Consider the following 16,453-nt stretch of genomic DNA (forward strand, 5'->3'; position numbering starts at 1 on the left):
GAATGTACAACAAACAGTGAGACAACCATTTTTTTCATCTTTGGAAAGTGGTATAAGTGAAAAACGTTAATAACGTTTAATGTTGGCCAGTATGTGGGAAAGTGAGCATGGGCATATTATCATGGAGGGGCGGAGGGGCATACTTTTGTCTTTTCAAAGTCAGCCCTGTCCGTCAGCCAGCCTTTGAGAGTGGGTTCAGCATTTTCATGTCTGTGCAGAGAACAGCCTTGCAACATTGATCGTAACTTTAAATGCAAATGCTCTTTAGCCAGCAATTGCAATCTAAGGTTTTATTCCACAGATTAACATGGACACATGTGCAAAGATCCATGCATATGAACAACCAAAACAACCAAAATGACCTTGAATAGTGGACTGATGAAATAAGTTTGGTTCACACTCATAATAAGCTAGCTGTGGCCACTGGGGGGTGGGGGATATGTCGATGACATGTTTCTCTTCAGTATATGAAGTATGCAGGTATGGAACAGAATGCAGTATACAAACTCATTTGTTGAGGGGGGAAAAAAGCAGTCCAGAGACGGATAGACAGACAAACAGATAGAGAGACAGACACACATGGCTATGTATACATACCATTTCATAAAGGAGTCACAAGAAATTTTTTGCTAACTGCACATATTACTTTTAATTTAAAACCTAGTTAAATTATAAAATGATATTACTGTAACTCAATGTAGCTCTCAAAAATATTTTCTGTACTAATAATAGTGATGTTACTAAAATAGAAAGATTTTTCAGTCTTGTTTGGTTAAAGTACGAAATTTTAAATGAACACACAAAATAAAATAATACTAACTTTTTCAATAATCCAGAAGTGAGATAGGTTTAGCCCTTTAGCTGTGAATAAGTTATTCAACTTAAGAAGCCTACATGTGCCTTATTAACAAATATTTTATTTTAAAAAGATGGCCTGCCCAAGAAGGCAGCTTAGACCAGGTTAAACTCATCTGTAGCTATGGCCACTCCCTACCCATCCCCAACAATGTATTCAAATTCAGTGCCAAAAGTTACTTATTAAACTCAAGAGATATTATGTCCTGGGAAGACCATTATAAACTTGGCCTTTAGGAGAGCTGATCTCTTAACAACTATTTCAGGGAAACGAAAATGGGCAATCGTCATGTAAGTATTTATTGCCTTTGGGAACAAAGTTTTAATTTTGGCTATAGTATGTGTAGAAATTTAAACTAAAAATTATGACCTATACTTTTATACTTTATGATTGTGATTAACTCTTATTACTGGTTTTCACAATAGAATACCATGCTTTTATAATGCATTTGGAATGTATTTTTCTCCATTAGTCAAAAATCTCTTAGGAGGGAGATTAAGATTATGACTAAGATTCTTTTAGAGATGTGTTTACAAGGTAATAAACAGTTCCTTGCGGAGAGCAAAATGGTTAATATGTGTTTGTGGAATGAATGACTAAAGCTGTTAGTTGGTAGCAAAGTTGCATAAAATTTCATAGACTCTGACCATCAGAGTTTTGCAGAGAAGACAGGTTCATGTTGGAAATATCAATACATCAAGGTAAAAGTGTGCTCCAACAAGGCCGTATTACTTGGATTGAAAGGTGAGCATATTCCAGTATGATTTCTAAACAGCATCAAATATCCAGGTATTTGCAAATATCCATGAAATGGACTCAATGTTTTACTTTTCTTCTGAAATGCCTTAGGCTCATGTGAACAACACATCTAAACCATTAATAACTAAAAACTGATGAAAACGCTACCATTTGGAACCAACTATGCACAAGGCAGGTCAGAGTAAGATCTTGAAAAATGAATAGCTAAAGCTGTTGCAATAGGAATTTTAATAAGGTTTTGCTGCCCCTACTCTATAGCTTCCCACAGCAAGAATGATTTATTGTGTGTACACTGGAAGCAAAGAGAATAAAGCTCCAAAATTTTCTGTAAACTCTAACTTTGTTTATACGGTTTTTTTCCTTTGCTATCAATTACACTTGCACTCAGATGGTTGCCAACCTACAAATACCTTCTTTGGAGAGGTTGTTTTTTTTAAAATATACTTTATTGATTATGCTGTTACAGTTGTCCCAATTTCTTTTCCCTTTGTTCCCCTCTACCCAATGACATCCCTTGCCCCAGTTATCCACCCCCCTTAGTCCACGTCCATTGGTTGTGCATATAGTTCTTCTCAGCATCTTCCTGTCTACTCCACTCCCTCCTACTATGCTTCTTAATTCCTGCACCATCTCCCTCCCTTTCCACCCTTCCCCCTCCCTGCTGACCTCCCCCCAATATGTTCCCCATACCTATAGTTCTTTTCCCCTCTCATTGCCTACTTAGGAGAGGTGTTATTTTTTAAAATAACATACAGACATGTTAAAACGAGTGCTGGGTTCTGAAATGCCGCAGTGCAGGCCCAAAGTAGTGGTTCATTTTCATCTGTAAACAACATTACACACTAGTCACGATTATGAGCCTTGTAGTCATATCTTTCAGAGAAACTGAAACCTACTCTTAAAACACTTCTGTTAGGTACAGAGGACCTCCGGGACCATAATTTGACCCTGCATTGGAACTTAGGAGGACATTTCATCCCTTGAAAGTCAACCCCATGGGGGAGCTGGCTTTTGTGAGTTGTCTAGCATTTTTATGTATTTCTCTTTTGAATCTTCAGAGCCACTCTTACTCCCTGTCAGAAGGCAGTCAACAGTTGCCCAAAGTGGACGCCCCGCCCTCGACAGTCGTGCGGACCCTTAGCCACTCATCAGGGAATGGAGAGCCAGAGGCCCAACAACCTGTAAGTACTTTTTTTGCCTCTAAATCATAGGTATGACTGGGCTTTCTTATGGGCCCAGTATTGCTAATGACTTGTCCTATTGGACAAAATTATCCAGTCTGAGATATCATCAGGTATTAAAAAAAATCCCTCAGAAAAATTTTGCAGCTAACATAAAAATGTACCTTAAGAACTGAGCTTGCAATGGGGGAAAAAATGGGACAATTATAATAGAAAAACAATTAAAAAATGTAAAAAACAAAACAAAACAAAAAAACAACTGAGCTTGCATTTCCAACAGCGTGCCCTTAACTGCCTTAAACAGAAGAGCATGACACTACAAATGTCCACAATGACATTTTTGAAAATGCTAATGGAATTGAACATGTGCCCAAGGAATGACTATGTTCTAAGACTGTGTTTCTAAATAAGTAAATGCAAGACCTTTTGACAGGACCAAAAAAAAATTGTCCTGGTAATGACTTATGTTATTTGTATTCGAGAATAACTTTAGTATGTGTAAAGTTAAAATAATGCTTGTAGTTCTGAAGCAACTATTCAAGCAAAAAAAAATTTAAGAATTAAATTAAAAGGAAAACAATTAAATACTAGTAAAACACAAGCCGATGATGTGCAAATGTATGTTATTGATTTAGTGTAATAGACGATGTGATTGCGCTGAGATTAAAGAGTCATGCTCAATGCAAAAACTATTCTGATGGCTGGGATGTGGCTTCTTTTGACTGGCAGCATGTCTAAAATACGATGCGGTGTGTGACTTCTTAGTTTTCCTATAATGTTTCTCTATCCAGACTACCAAGAAACTTTTGTTTATAAGACCCCTGTAACACAATTAGGCCTTCTCTGGGCTAACATGTGTGATTTTTACATCAAATCCCCTCTGCTTTTTGTTCTTTTATCATTAGCCTGCAACAATTAAAGTATGACTATTTGACATCTCTACAATTATAGGTAGACACACAAATGCAGGCATTGAAATCTTGAGTCTTAGTCATGATTGGTCATGCTGATGATGTAATATGCCTTATATTAGTTTTAAAACACCAGCATTAACTACACTACTTAAAAAACTACCAGGAAAGTTTCAGTCCCCAAGAATAAGTCCACAGATCAGGGTTCACACATGACTGTTTGACAAACATTGCTCTTAATCCAATAGAGGCTTGGCCAGGAGATGACATTTTCCAAGGTACTATAATATAGAATCCTAGCCAATTCTGAAAACTGAAAATAACCTTTTTTGCTTTGTGTTTTCCCCCAATCCTTTTGTCATCATCAGTGATTTAAAAAAAAAAACAAAAAAAAAAAACAAAACTAAAGACCTAGTGTTTGTGACTAACCTATTTGGAACAATAGTAAGATACTACGTTTACTAAGTCACACGATGTTCAGAGTCTGCTGAGCCTGGAGGGCACATCCTTGTGCTCAGTGAACTTTGTGCATAGACAGAAAAATAAGAACAATCTTCTTAGATCTAGTCTGTGAGTCGTTTTCAAGAAACTCGGTACCTAGAGGAAAAGAGGGTATTGAAATCGAGTGAGATGACTTTGCCTTAGAGTGTGGCCGCAGGGTATTGGCAAAGTAACAGAGAGGGAGTAAGATATAGTGGAACCATTGATACATATGGAAAAAATCACACACTTTAGAGGCCTGAGGATTTCTGGACAATCAGGTTCAAGGCTGAATAGGCACTAGACAGACTACGGCTTTGCTGCTGGCTACTCAGTGCGGTTTCTGGACAGGGAGCGGCATCCACATTGTTGGCTGGGCGCTTGTTAAAAATGCAGAATCTCAGGCCCCCCCAGACATACTGAATCGGAATCTGCATTTTAAACAAGATCCTCAAGTGATTTTTATGTGTGGGGAACAAGTTCTCAAACTTGGCTGCATCCTGGGGAATTTCAGAAACCACTGATGCCTGAATCCCACCCCCAGGGAGTCTGAATGAATCGGTTCAGAGGTTGGCGTGCGCATTAGGAGTTGTAAGTGCTCCCCAGGTGATGCTAATGTGCAGCGCAGTTTGAGAAACACTGGCCTGGAGCATACCACCATCCTTACAAGAACAGACCAGCACACTGCCCACAAGCCAGGTGCCATTACCAGTGCCCGTAAATGAAAGCCGCCCTGTCAATGTGAGGACATCTGTGTGGCGACCTGCCGTGGTGTTTGTAAACATACCACATTTATGATTTTCTTGTGCCAATATTTAGTCAACATAAATATTATCTAAAAGGGAGGACAGTAGCAGGTGAACACCAGGCAAGCCCAGAGGAAGGTGGACAGGAACACCTGAGAGTCACATGTCAAAAGGGGACTAGGTCCAGATTCCTGAGAAAAGAAGGGAAGCTCTGGAGGCAGGTTCAAATGTGACTGGGAATTTGGGATAAAAGTGAATTTGGTTTCAACCAAGAGTCTGCATTAAAATGTGATCCAAATGCCAAAGAAGCATAGTGAACCCCAAGCAGAAACCAGCCTAGACCCAGCAGCCATACGGCTCCTCTCAGGAAATCTTTTATGGCAGAAAGTCGGTCCTTCACATCACTGCTGTGAGTGTAAGAGAAACAAAAAGACCCTCGAAAGTCAAACAGGGCCCTAAAGCACACCTTCTTTATTTAAATATGGGTTTCCCATTCAAGGTCGGGCTGTATTGGAGACAGTTTCACAGTCTTGGCTTTATGGTTTCCTGTCTACGATAGATAAAATGCAGTCATTTAACGAGGTGGGGGAAAGGCTCCAAGGACAAGGGCACACACGGAAGGAAGGACATGCACACTGAACACCTGAAGCAAGAACTCCGAGCTGCAGGAGCCGAGGCTCCTTAGTGGAGGGGATGGAACCGAGGCACCCCAGGGCATGCTGGCAGGTCCACTCCACCCCATAGCAGCAGGGCCCCGCCTCCCAGTGACAAGGGGCATAGCTGAAATGACATGACGATAATAACAGAGATTTGTCAAGGGCTTTCCAGACTGTGAGCTGTTCTGAAGGCGTTGGCTCTGGCCCCTCATGTCTGAGCCCTTCATTCTACTTCATACCCTACATGTGCTGGATCATTTAGTTCTCCCAACAACTTTAGAAGGGAGACACTATTATTAGTCCCCTTTTAAATATGTGGGAAGCGAGGAAGAGAGAGGTTAGGTCATCAGCCCAAGGCTGTACATCTAGTAGGAGGCGAAGCCTGGATTTTGATTCAGGCTCAAGTTCTTCACACTATGCCTTGGGCTCAGTATAGACTCATATCACACCAAGTAGAAGCTAAACTGTTGGGATTTCTGAAACTATTGTAGTGGGTCATCACCTCCTCATCTCCTCTCTACCCCCATCCTCAGCTTCCTCCTTCTGCCCCAAGCTGGATTAGATCTTCTTTCGTACTGCTTCCGTAATATTCTGTGTTCAACACCATCCTTCATCTCCCACGTGGTTTTAGTACTGTTTATACATCCGCCCTGCACTGGACTGATAGCTCTCTGGGGGGCAGGACTGTGTCTTTTTCATCTTTGCATACCCGTTACCAACACAATGCCTGGCACATAGCAAATGCTCAATAAATATTTGATGAATTCATCAATTCATTAAATTTCCTAAATGATCCTTAAACCATTGGAGTTCAAATCCCTTTGTCCAGCCACACCCCAGGCCAAAGTGTGGGTAAGGTCCTGGCACCTGTGTTTTTTAATACTCCCCAAGGGATTCTAATGCATCCAAAGTTGAGAACCATGGGTCCAATATTTGGTATTCTTCCAGTGCAATGGTTCCTAAATGTGGTCCCCAGACCAGCACCATTGGTATAATCTAGGATCTTGGTAGCAATGCAGATTTTTTTGGCCCTACCCAGATCTACTGAAACAGAAAATCTGGGGGTAGGGCCCAGCAATCTTCAGCTGAACGAGCCCTCCAGGTGACTCTGATGTTCACTCAAGTTTGAGAAGCCACGTAGAAGCAAATGGCTCTCACAGGCCCAGGCTAGAGCTGTGCCCCAGCCTTGACAATGAACCCCTCATGCCATTCAGCTACAGAGATGCCTAGGTGATGGCAAGGAAGACTAGAGTGACTACCGGATGCCTAGCTTGTGCACCCAGGTAGCACATCCTGGGGATACGGCAGAGTACAGGAATACAAGATTAAAGGATGGGTCTGGTTTGGGGATCTGCAGAGTTTGGATTATCTTTGGTATAGCTGGGTATAAAGCCTAGCAGGTGGCTGGATCTGAAACTCAGAGCGACTTCTGGTCAAGATGGGGGCACAGGTAAACATACTTCACCTCTTTGCGCAACCACAGAAAGAATTACAACTAGACCTCAAAGCAAATAACACCCAAAGCTGTCAGATAATCAAGCTGTATGAAAGACCAACAACCAAGGACTGAAAGAAGCCACATTCATCGAGACTGGTATGAGGGGAAGAGACGCAGAGATGGGCGGAGAGGTGCAGAGATGCAGTGTGGTGCAGAGAACAGCGGAATGGACACGTCCACTTTCTCTTGTGGTAGATAAAAATTGGGAGGGATGCTTAGGAGTGAGCAATCCCAGCCCCAGGCCAGACTGCACAGCCCAGGGTGCTAGTGCCAGGAAGATAAATCCTCATAACTTTGAGCTGTAAAAACCAGCGGGGGTTGGGGCAGCAGAAGAAGCTGCCAGATTTTCAGGAGACTCACTTAAAGGGCCCACATGGTCTTAGAACATATGCAAACCCAGTCCCTCTGGGATTCAGCACCATGGCAACAGCTGGAAGGGCACCAGTAAGAGAAGTGACTGGAAACAGGGTGAGTGCTGGGCAAACCTCCAGAGGCCAGTCAGTGGCACTGTCCCCTCTCTGAGCTGTCTCCCAACACAGAGCCACAGAGTGGTAAGCAGGTTACCCCACCCTGGCGATTACCTAAGGCTCCACTCCACACTATTTACAGGTGCCTTTTCTACAACAGGCCACGCTATGAATACAGGGAGTCAGAGCAGCTTTACCTAATACACAGAAGCAAACACAGCGAGGCTGCCAAATTGAGGAGGGCACGATCAATAAAATCTATTTTTTAAAAAGAGAGAGAAGTCTGGGGTTGAAGCAGTTTGGGAGGGATGAATTCACAATTGTTTTTCAGATGGTATGTGTTTGATTACTAGTAGCAGAAAGACTACCAGATTAACAGTGGCTTAAATAACAGAAGCATTTAATTATCAACCCTACCAGGAAGTCTGAAAGGAAAGGATTCCAGTGTTGGTTCAGCAGTTCATTAACAACCTATTAAGGACCGTCTGCCTTTCCATTCTGCCACCTTCAATGTGCTGGCAACAACTCCCTTCATGAGTGCAAGATAATGGTCATGTGCTCAAGTTAATGATCCCACATGATAGGGTCACAAGCAAGAAGGAAGGGGACAGAGTAAAAAGCGCCTTTCTCTTCATGTACCACACCCCTACCAGTGAGGAAAATCTTCATGGAAAGCCCAAGCAGACATTCTTTTCTATCTCATCAGCCAGAAATTGGTCAAAAGCCCATCCCCGGACCAATCCCTGGGAAGGGGGAAAGGGGAAAAGGAGAGTCATGAATCATGATTCCTACCCATGATTCTGAGGAGAAAGAAAGGTGCTCTCCCCCCTCCCTTTCTCTCTCTCTGTGTATGTGTTAGTGTGCACGTGTGAGTGTGTGTGTGTGTGTGTGTGTGTGTGTTGCCCTCATTCTCTCCCCTGAAAATGAGCTTTCCTTTTCAATGGTAGGGGAGGCAAAAGGAGTGGGTGAGAGGCTTTGCAGAGAATTCCAGGCCCTCAAATAGGTCCAGATTAACAACCTCAAGGAAGAGTTTCAATTCTCTAAACATCTATACATAAAATGTTAGGAAAAAGTTATAATCAGCTTGGGTCATATATCGACTCCTTGGACTACCTCTGTGGCTAAGGGTAGCCTTACCTATCCTTGGGGGTGGGGGATATTGATTTATCATTAGTGCTTTCTTATAACTATTATTTTTATTAGTATTATTACTAATGCTGCTGCTACTATTAGATGGACCAAAATAGAAAGAGAATGAAGAGTTGAAGATTAGTTTAAAAAGGCAGTAAAATCATCTACCCTTTCCATGATGAGGGTTTAGATGGTTGTGGTGGGAATGAAAAGAAAGGTAAAAATGTTTTAGACTTTTAAAGAAATAATGAATAGGTTTGGATCCAATGCACATTTAAACTCTCTTACCAGGGGAAATAACAACATCCATTGTTTTGATTCTGATTGAGACAGAAATTTGCTCAAAGCAAATTTATCTATTTCAGCTTGTTTCCCTTTCAGCAAATCAGAACTTGTTCATATTATTGGTGATGCCCTCCTACGCGGCCCCATTCAATGCTGCAATGGCCCAGCCAGCCCCCAATATTTTCTCTTTTTAATTCCATCTGCCCACTTATCCTTGACTCCTGAGGATTCCAGCATACACTAGCTTTTTTTTTTCCTGCAAGCAATGAATCCAAGTTTATACCTTCATTGAGTTGGCAAGAAATAAATTAGAAAAAGACAGCCTTTGGCAATAGAAGAAGGAGCTGGACAATTCTTTTCTAATGAGAGAGAAAAGTGCTTCATCTTTCATAACTCTTGAAGACATGGTTTCTTTCATGGTTGAGCAATAGCCATCATCTTCCCAATACCACACTACCCTCCAGGTTCACGGTCTTTAATGCAACTACAGCAGTAACTGGAGAGCTGGAGGTTTAACACTCTTCCGCGGTCTCTAACTCCCAATCAATCTGTGGACAACCTCAAAGCAGACAGTCATTCTCCCCAGACAATGAGTATTATTCAGCCTCTAGAAGGAACTCAAGAGTTCTCCGCCCAACACAGGCCGAAAGGGCCCCTTATGAATGAGTCAGCTGAGGTTGCTGGTTGAGGCTGTGATGCTTACGACTGTGATGCAGACAAAGAGCAGGGGGTGATGACAGGCTTCTCCCCTTGGACTGACTTTAATTCAAACCCTTCCTCCTATTTACCTCATCCCTGTACTGGTCTTTCAGACTTGCCATCTGGGTTCCTTTGCAAAAAAAATATAAAGAAAGAAAATTAAAAATAAAGACACCATGGCCCACTTCTACTCTTTCCTTTTAGGTAACCACAGCAATCTTTTCTTTGTGACTGGGGATCTATCTTGTGTTAGTCGGTATGGTACCTATGTGGCATTTATCAGGAGAAGCTCAGCCTTCTCAACACCTTTTAAAATGACCTGCTGACAGAATTGTTACAACCATTAGGCCAGGATTGTAGACCTTTTCACACGTTAGATCTTGGCACTACTGATGTTTGGAGACAGATAATTCTTTATTGTGAAGGGCTATTCTGTGCCTTGTAAATGTTTAGCAGAATCCTGGCCTCTATGACTAGATACCCCTGTTTGTGACAGCCAAAAAATGGATAGACATTGTCAGATGTCCCCAGGGAAGTGAAATTGCTCCTGGTTGGTTGAGAGTCACTGCACTAGACACAGGCCTTAGATGGGGAAGCAAGGCTATGGGTAGATGTCTGCATAATATCTTCGCCTGGCTGAATTTCCACCAGCAACCATGCATTTCTGCCCTTCTGGCCCAGGCATTCCCTCACACTGACTGTCTCTCTTATCACAAGAGCCAATTCATCCTTAAGATTGATCCCTGTCCCCCTGTTGGTGACAACAGAAACTGAGAGGGAAGCAGTTTTCCCCCAAAAGGCTGTTAGTGTATTAGCAACTTCTGATGACCAGGGTGAGAAGGGCTTTTCTGCTGAGCTGCTGGTTTTCCCACTGCAGCGCTCCCCTGGAAGGACACTGACTGAAACAATATGGGTCAATTTGCTCACCTCTCCTGTTTGGGTGTAGCCCCCAGAGGGCTGCCCCATTCAGTCTCCCTATACCAGAGCTCAGTGCATGGTAGGCCCATTACATCATCTGCACTTCTGAGTAAACTGTCAGTACCTTCAGGAATAATGGTGCCTACCACCTTGCAGTCTTGAAGGGTCTTATGGTCAGATCTTCTTATGATAGGGTCTCAACCCCACAGTCACCATTGATTGGTAAATATCCCATTGACATGTATAACCCAGAGCAAGGCTAAGAAAACTTGTTTTTCTGGAAATGACCTAACTATACCAATCTTCATTTAAAAGGTGTTCTTAACATGCTAACATAGAAATAATCCCAAACTTAGGAGAAAGGTCATTTTTCTGATCTAGAAAGTTTCACTCAGTTTTTATAACACATGGTCAACATATGTAAGTAAATCATATTGAGATCTGATCCAAGTAGATTTTTGAAAAAGTTTCAGCCTTATCTGCCAAATGATGCAGATATTCCTACCCATTTAGACCGATGGCCAATATGTACTTAATTTACACATGACATTTTAAAATTGCATCTCTGAAAAGATGGATCAATAGCAATAAAGAGCTCCATGTGTTCTTAGCACCCTTTTAAGATGGAGCAGAGCTCAGGTCTCCTAACATATTTTCTTAGCTATCTGGTCTACCTTCTTGATTAATAGATTTCTAAAGGGGGTCTAAGTGGGAAAAAGATCTAAGAATGGAAGCATCTGCTTTGCCCAATGTGACAATGGAGAATCCTAAATAAAATGGAGCAATAACTACATGGTAAAATACCAAATATCCTTCTAAGATTGAAACTGTGTTCAAATATACCCAACAGGGTATACAGCAATACAAATATTTTTTTATTTAGTGGTTTTACTTTTTCTCTGACAAACACTTAAGTAGATTTTGATTTGAAAGCCCCCCAAAAGGCAAGACTTTATCAAATTTATTGTCCCAACAAAACTATGCCCAAGGAACAGTCAACTTGATAAATAATATCCCACTCATCACCCAAGATTCATGTTTAAAGAAGTGAATGGCCCCTCTGTTCTCTTTCAAATTGCCCATCAATGTTTACTAAACATGTCTGTGTAAATGTCACCAGGATATTTTCTGGTTCTGAATCCATGAACTTTAACAGCATAATACTTTGCATTCATACTAATTGGTTTCAAAGTACAAATAAATGATCAATTAGAAGCTTAAATAAATTACCCTGAGAGAGGAATTTAGGTTTTTCCATAAGCAAGTAGGTGATCCTGGGAAGATGACTTAACAACCAGGTCTCAGTTTATCTGAAAAATAAGGAGATCGAGTACATTCACTGTTTCTCAAACCTCCAATGTGAGTGATGAAATTCAAACCTACACCATCTGGATGCAGAATGAAATATGTCATATATTATATACCACAGCTTTTTATCCACTGTGAAAAATGCCACAGTGAATCACATTGTCTTATTCTATTTTCCTAAGATTCTGCTGAGTAGGGCAGGAACTAGTCCTAGTTTACAGATGAGAAGCAGAAAACATGGCTGCATTTGAATCAGGAGAAATATTGGAAGCAGAGTAGACCGTAAGGCCTCTCCCACACACACTTTGCCCACAAGAAAAGCTGTCTGTTTTGATTTGCAAATAGTGGTAACTGGGCTTCATTTTTTATTTCACTTCCTACTGTCTCATCATCAGGAACATTTATAATCCCACAAGCGATGCAAGTGGCCCATGGCTTCCCTGCTCATCAGACAAGTAGCAGGTATCAGCTGGTGTTTCTGTAAAAGACTGGCATTCTAAGAGTTGGACTGAGTTCTTCTACCATTAAATTAAAACAAAAAACAAAAACACTTTTTTGATAGGAACAAAACAATAGTTAAATAAGTTAATAGTAGAGTTTCCGGATCCAGATTGTGTTGGTTTGAATTCCATCACTTACTAGCTGTGTGGCTTTGGGCAAATTACTAACCTCTTGGTCTCTTGGTTTTCTCATCTGCAAAATAAGAGGCAATATTACCTGCCTTGTTTGGTTGTTATGAGGATTAAATGAGTTAATATATGCAACTTGCTTGGACCAGTGCCTGGCACATAGTAAGTGCTTTAGATTCTGCTGTCATTCTCAATTGTATGTGTTTCTCCCATAAATTTATGTTAAACTCTTAGCTCTTGCTACTGCTTATCAAAAAGTACAAAATGGTTTCTGATTTTGGACAAAAGTATGTCATAATTTAAAGGTGCCACACAAAGCAGCACGTCAAGAGCTCATTCAGCACTCTGTAGGAATGAGGTCACAATGGCGAGAAGTAATAAAAATAGCACTGAGCACCCGCCACATGCCAAGCGTCCTGCCAAGCACTTTTGATACAGATCCTTATAACAAACCACAGGAAGGTTCTATCATCACCACCTTTCAAATGGGAGAACGGAGACTTAGAAAGAGGGAGAGAAATAGCATCATGCCTGGCTCAAGGGTGGATATCTCGGGAAGGGGGTACCTATATGTCCACAAGACAGTTTTTTTTCCCAAATTGTACCTCAGTTTCCCCAATTCTATAATGAAATTTAAATCAACACAAACCAAGTTTAGCCAATTTGCCAATATTGGCACAAGGTACCATGAACTGGCAGTGGTCGTGGTCATTGCTTACACCGAGGAGAATTCAGGGGGTGGTCCAAGGGCCTCCCCAGCACAACCCTCTCCTGCCCCCATTCTGCTCCTGTGAGTAAGCCCAGCCATCGCCTGGTTTCAATCTTGGCTCTCATTTGTAATCTCGTCAGCCTCCTCCTGGTTTCACATCAGCTCGAACAGCGGCCCTCTTTAGGTCAGTCCCGCGAGTCCTCTGGCCTCTGCTCCCCAGCACTTCCTCAGAGCCCTGCTATCTCGGAGGCCGGACACCAAGCAACCACTCTCAAATATTTACTGAGCAGACTGCGGCAAGCCCGGGCTTCTGGGCAACTGCACTGGGACAAGCAAACAATCAAACCGCCACTCCCATTATGTTTTGATAATACCTCAGAGCTCCCAGATGACCCTCACATGCTCTGTCACCAACCCTCCCTCCTCCTACATGCCACCCACCTGGTGCTCGCTGTAACCTGGCATGCACCACTGCGTCCCGGACATGCTTGCATCCAAACCTCACACTACCCATGAGTAGCTGCATCCCCACTTTAAAGACAGATGACAAAGGCTCGGAGAGATGGGTCGGCTGACCCGCCATCATACAACCAGTGAGGGGCAAGACGTAACTGAACACAGTAGGTCCAACTCCCAAGTTCATACCAGGTCATTATTTCACGTTTAGATCAACCATGTTTGCTCTGCAGTGGCACAGTGACAGGTCATAGTAACCACATATGTACACAGACCCAGAAAGCATCATGCTGTAGTCTCTCCCTGGAATGTCCTCCCCCACCCCGACCCCTCCTCTTCCTCATTTTTCCCTCTTTTCTCACTCTTATACATCTTTCGAGAACCAGCACGAATGTCAACTTCTCCATAAAAACCCCCTTTTCTCTTGTCGGCTATTTGCACCCAACTGTTCGCTATACAATAACGCAAGTGTCATTTATCTACTTCCATGTTTATTTCCCTGGGGACGGGACTGGGTTTCACAGATGGAGCCCTCCTGGCCTGGGATAGTGCCCACACCACAAAATAGATTTTCAATACTTATCTGTTGAGGGGAGGGGAGGGGGAATGACAAGGGAGAGAGATGGGGAAACGGGAGGAAAGAAGTGGAGAAAGAGAAGAAAGGAGAGGAAGCAGGGAGAGAGGGCAGAACCTGCCATCGACTGATTTTCAATTAATTCACACATCCCTCAGGAGACAGTATATTCTACTTTCCACTTTTGATGCTCTCCAAATAGAAGATCAAATCACCAGGACTGACGAGCAGGAGTGTAGTTAAATACGAGTGTACTTAAGGCTGGGTCCTGGAAAATCCTGGTTGCTCTATCACGCACCAAGGAGCCAATTTGCAAACCCTCTCCCTCAGCTAACTTTTCACAAACGCGGTTCCCAGGGTTCGCTGCAAGCTGGAGGAAGATTTTCTTTAAATGTTCCCTTTTGACTGTAAGAGTTAAGGCTTCTTTAAATTGCACTGAGCCAGAAGCCCTGGGTCTCGTGTGGGTATCTGAGACCCCTTCTGGCTGGGGGTCTCAGAACTGGATCCAAGAGCGGTCCTTCCTCCGGGGCAGTCGATCCGCTGCTGCCGGCACTTCCCTGAATCAGTCCGCAGAGCAGGTATTTTCAGTCTCCTTTCTGCCCAGTGGCACTGCTTCTGAGGTTTAGAGCATCTCCGTTTGTTTTCCATACCTCCTCTCTCCAGGGAAAGGGATCCCTCATTTCCTGGTTTCTGAGGCAGGAACATGGAGATGCAGAGAAGTGACAGGTAGACATGTTAGAAGGAAGAAAAGCCGGGAGGGACGGTCCCCAGCGTATTCGTGCCCCAGGCAGGGCCTCTGGGCAGTGAAGAGCATTTGATTCCAGTTTGAACCCAACATATGACACTGGCTAGACTTTCCCAGGGTTGTAGCTCACACTCCGTGAGGTGCGAATTACACTCTTGTCAAGTAAGACTGATTAACAAAGGGTGCAGTGGGGGTGTCAACCCAAGTCCCCAGGGCCTTCACAGCCTGAATTTTTAACCACTTCGCTGCCCTGTGTGAAATATATGCCTGGAACTCTCGATCTGAACAGCAGGGGACCAATGATAAATTGATCTTCAGAGTGCCATTGACAAGGTGAAACCCCCTCAAGTAGGAAAGGATTTAAAATATTCTGGGAAGTTCATTGGTGATCTGCCTTCAACAAATACTGTTTACCTTTATTAAGCACATGCTCTCTGCTAAGCTTCATTTTAGATGCTTTGCACAAATGACTTCATTTAAATTCTCACAAAAGACATGCAAGGTAGGCACTATTACCATCCGCATTTTACCACAAGGAAACCACAGCACAGAGGGGGTCCCAAACTTGTCTAAGGTCACTAAGTAATAAGCAGACACACTGGGACTCAAACCCATTAGGACTAGAAATCCATGTTCTTACATCTGACTGTTAGATCCTCAGGGGCCACCTGGTAAGTCAACATGTGCAGAATTGAGATCTAAATATCGCTACAGGACAAAAAAAAAAAAAAGATATTCCCCACAAAGCAGAGCATGGGCTAGCATCTCCGCAGCCCTCTGCCTTTCTGCCACTTGCAATGTTATGTCACGTAAGCCTCGAATTTTACAAGACAGACACTGCCTCCACTTTACAGAGAAGGAAATGGTGGCTAAAGGTTAATGGTTCAAGTTCACATGGCTGCGAAGGGGCAGGAGCACATGTAAACTTGGAATCATGTGGGCTGAAAGCCCAGACTTCTGTCATCATTTTTATTAACATCTCACATCTTGTCTTTTTTAATGTGTCTCCTGAGTATCAGTGCAAATCCTATTTAAAAAAAACAAACAAATCTATTATGCCTTGTAGTTGAAAGCAAGTGAAATATCTGTGTATTTGCCTAAACCCTCACAAACGTGGAGGCCCTCTGCTCCCCCATTTTCTGTCTGCCTCACATTCCTGCTTTATGTGGAAATTCTGCTCTATGGCCTCAAGTTTCAAAAACAAAATCTGACTGGCAAACAGGCCCGAGGCCCCCAAGCCAGCTGCTGGCCCCCTCACAGTGAACAATGGCTGTGGAATGTCCGCTCAGTATACATTCCAAAGGAGCCGGTTCCCCAGCTCATCAGAACAAGCCAAAGGCAGCCGTTGGTCAACACTGGCCATCGCTGATGAATATGCCATTGTGGGGGCAGTTCCAGCCACACAGAGGGGAAAATTCCAAGCAGAATGTTTTCTTTTCCCCTTA

The 16,453-nt window shown here is 42.8% G+C and overlaps 1 protein-coding gene across 3 annotated transcripts in view; it reads left to right on the plus strand.

Moving 5' to 3' along the window:
• Positions 1 to 1,081: 1,081 nt before the first annotated feature.
• ANXA13 (annexin A13) overlaps positions 1,082 to 16,453 on the plus strand; it is a 45,705-nt gene continuing 30,333 nt past the window's right edge. Inside the window, exons 1-2 of one of the 3 annotated variants that reach the window (XM_090283394.1) lie at positions 1,082 to 1,146; positions 2,674 to 2,796. In XM_090283394.1, the coding sequence (XP_090139520.1) occupies positions 1,132 to 1,146; positions 2,674 to 2,796 (138 nt within the window). In that variant the 5' untranslated portion in view covers positions 1,082 to 1,131. Of the gene's footprint in view, positions 1,147 to 2,364; positions 2,797 to 16,453 lie in introns of those variants that run through there. The other 2 variants (XM_090283395.1, XM_090283393.1) reach the window with 2 other exon arrangements.

The sequence above is a fragment of the Furipterus horrens genome, unplaced genomic scaffold (assembly GCF_987537825.1).
Source record: "Furipterus horrens unplaced genomic scaffold, mFurHor1.1.pri manual_scaffold_7, whole genome shotgun sequence".
NCBI lineage: Eukaryota > Metazoa > Chordata > Mammalia > Chiroptera > Furipteridae > Furipterus > Furipterus horrens.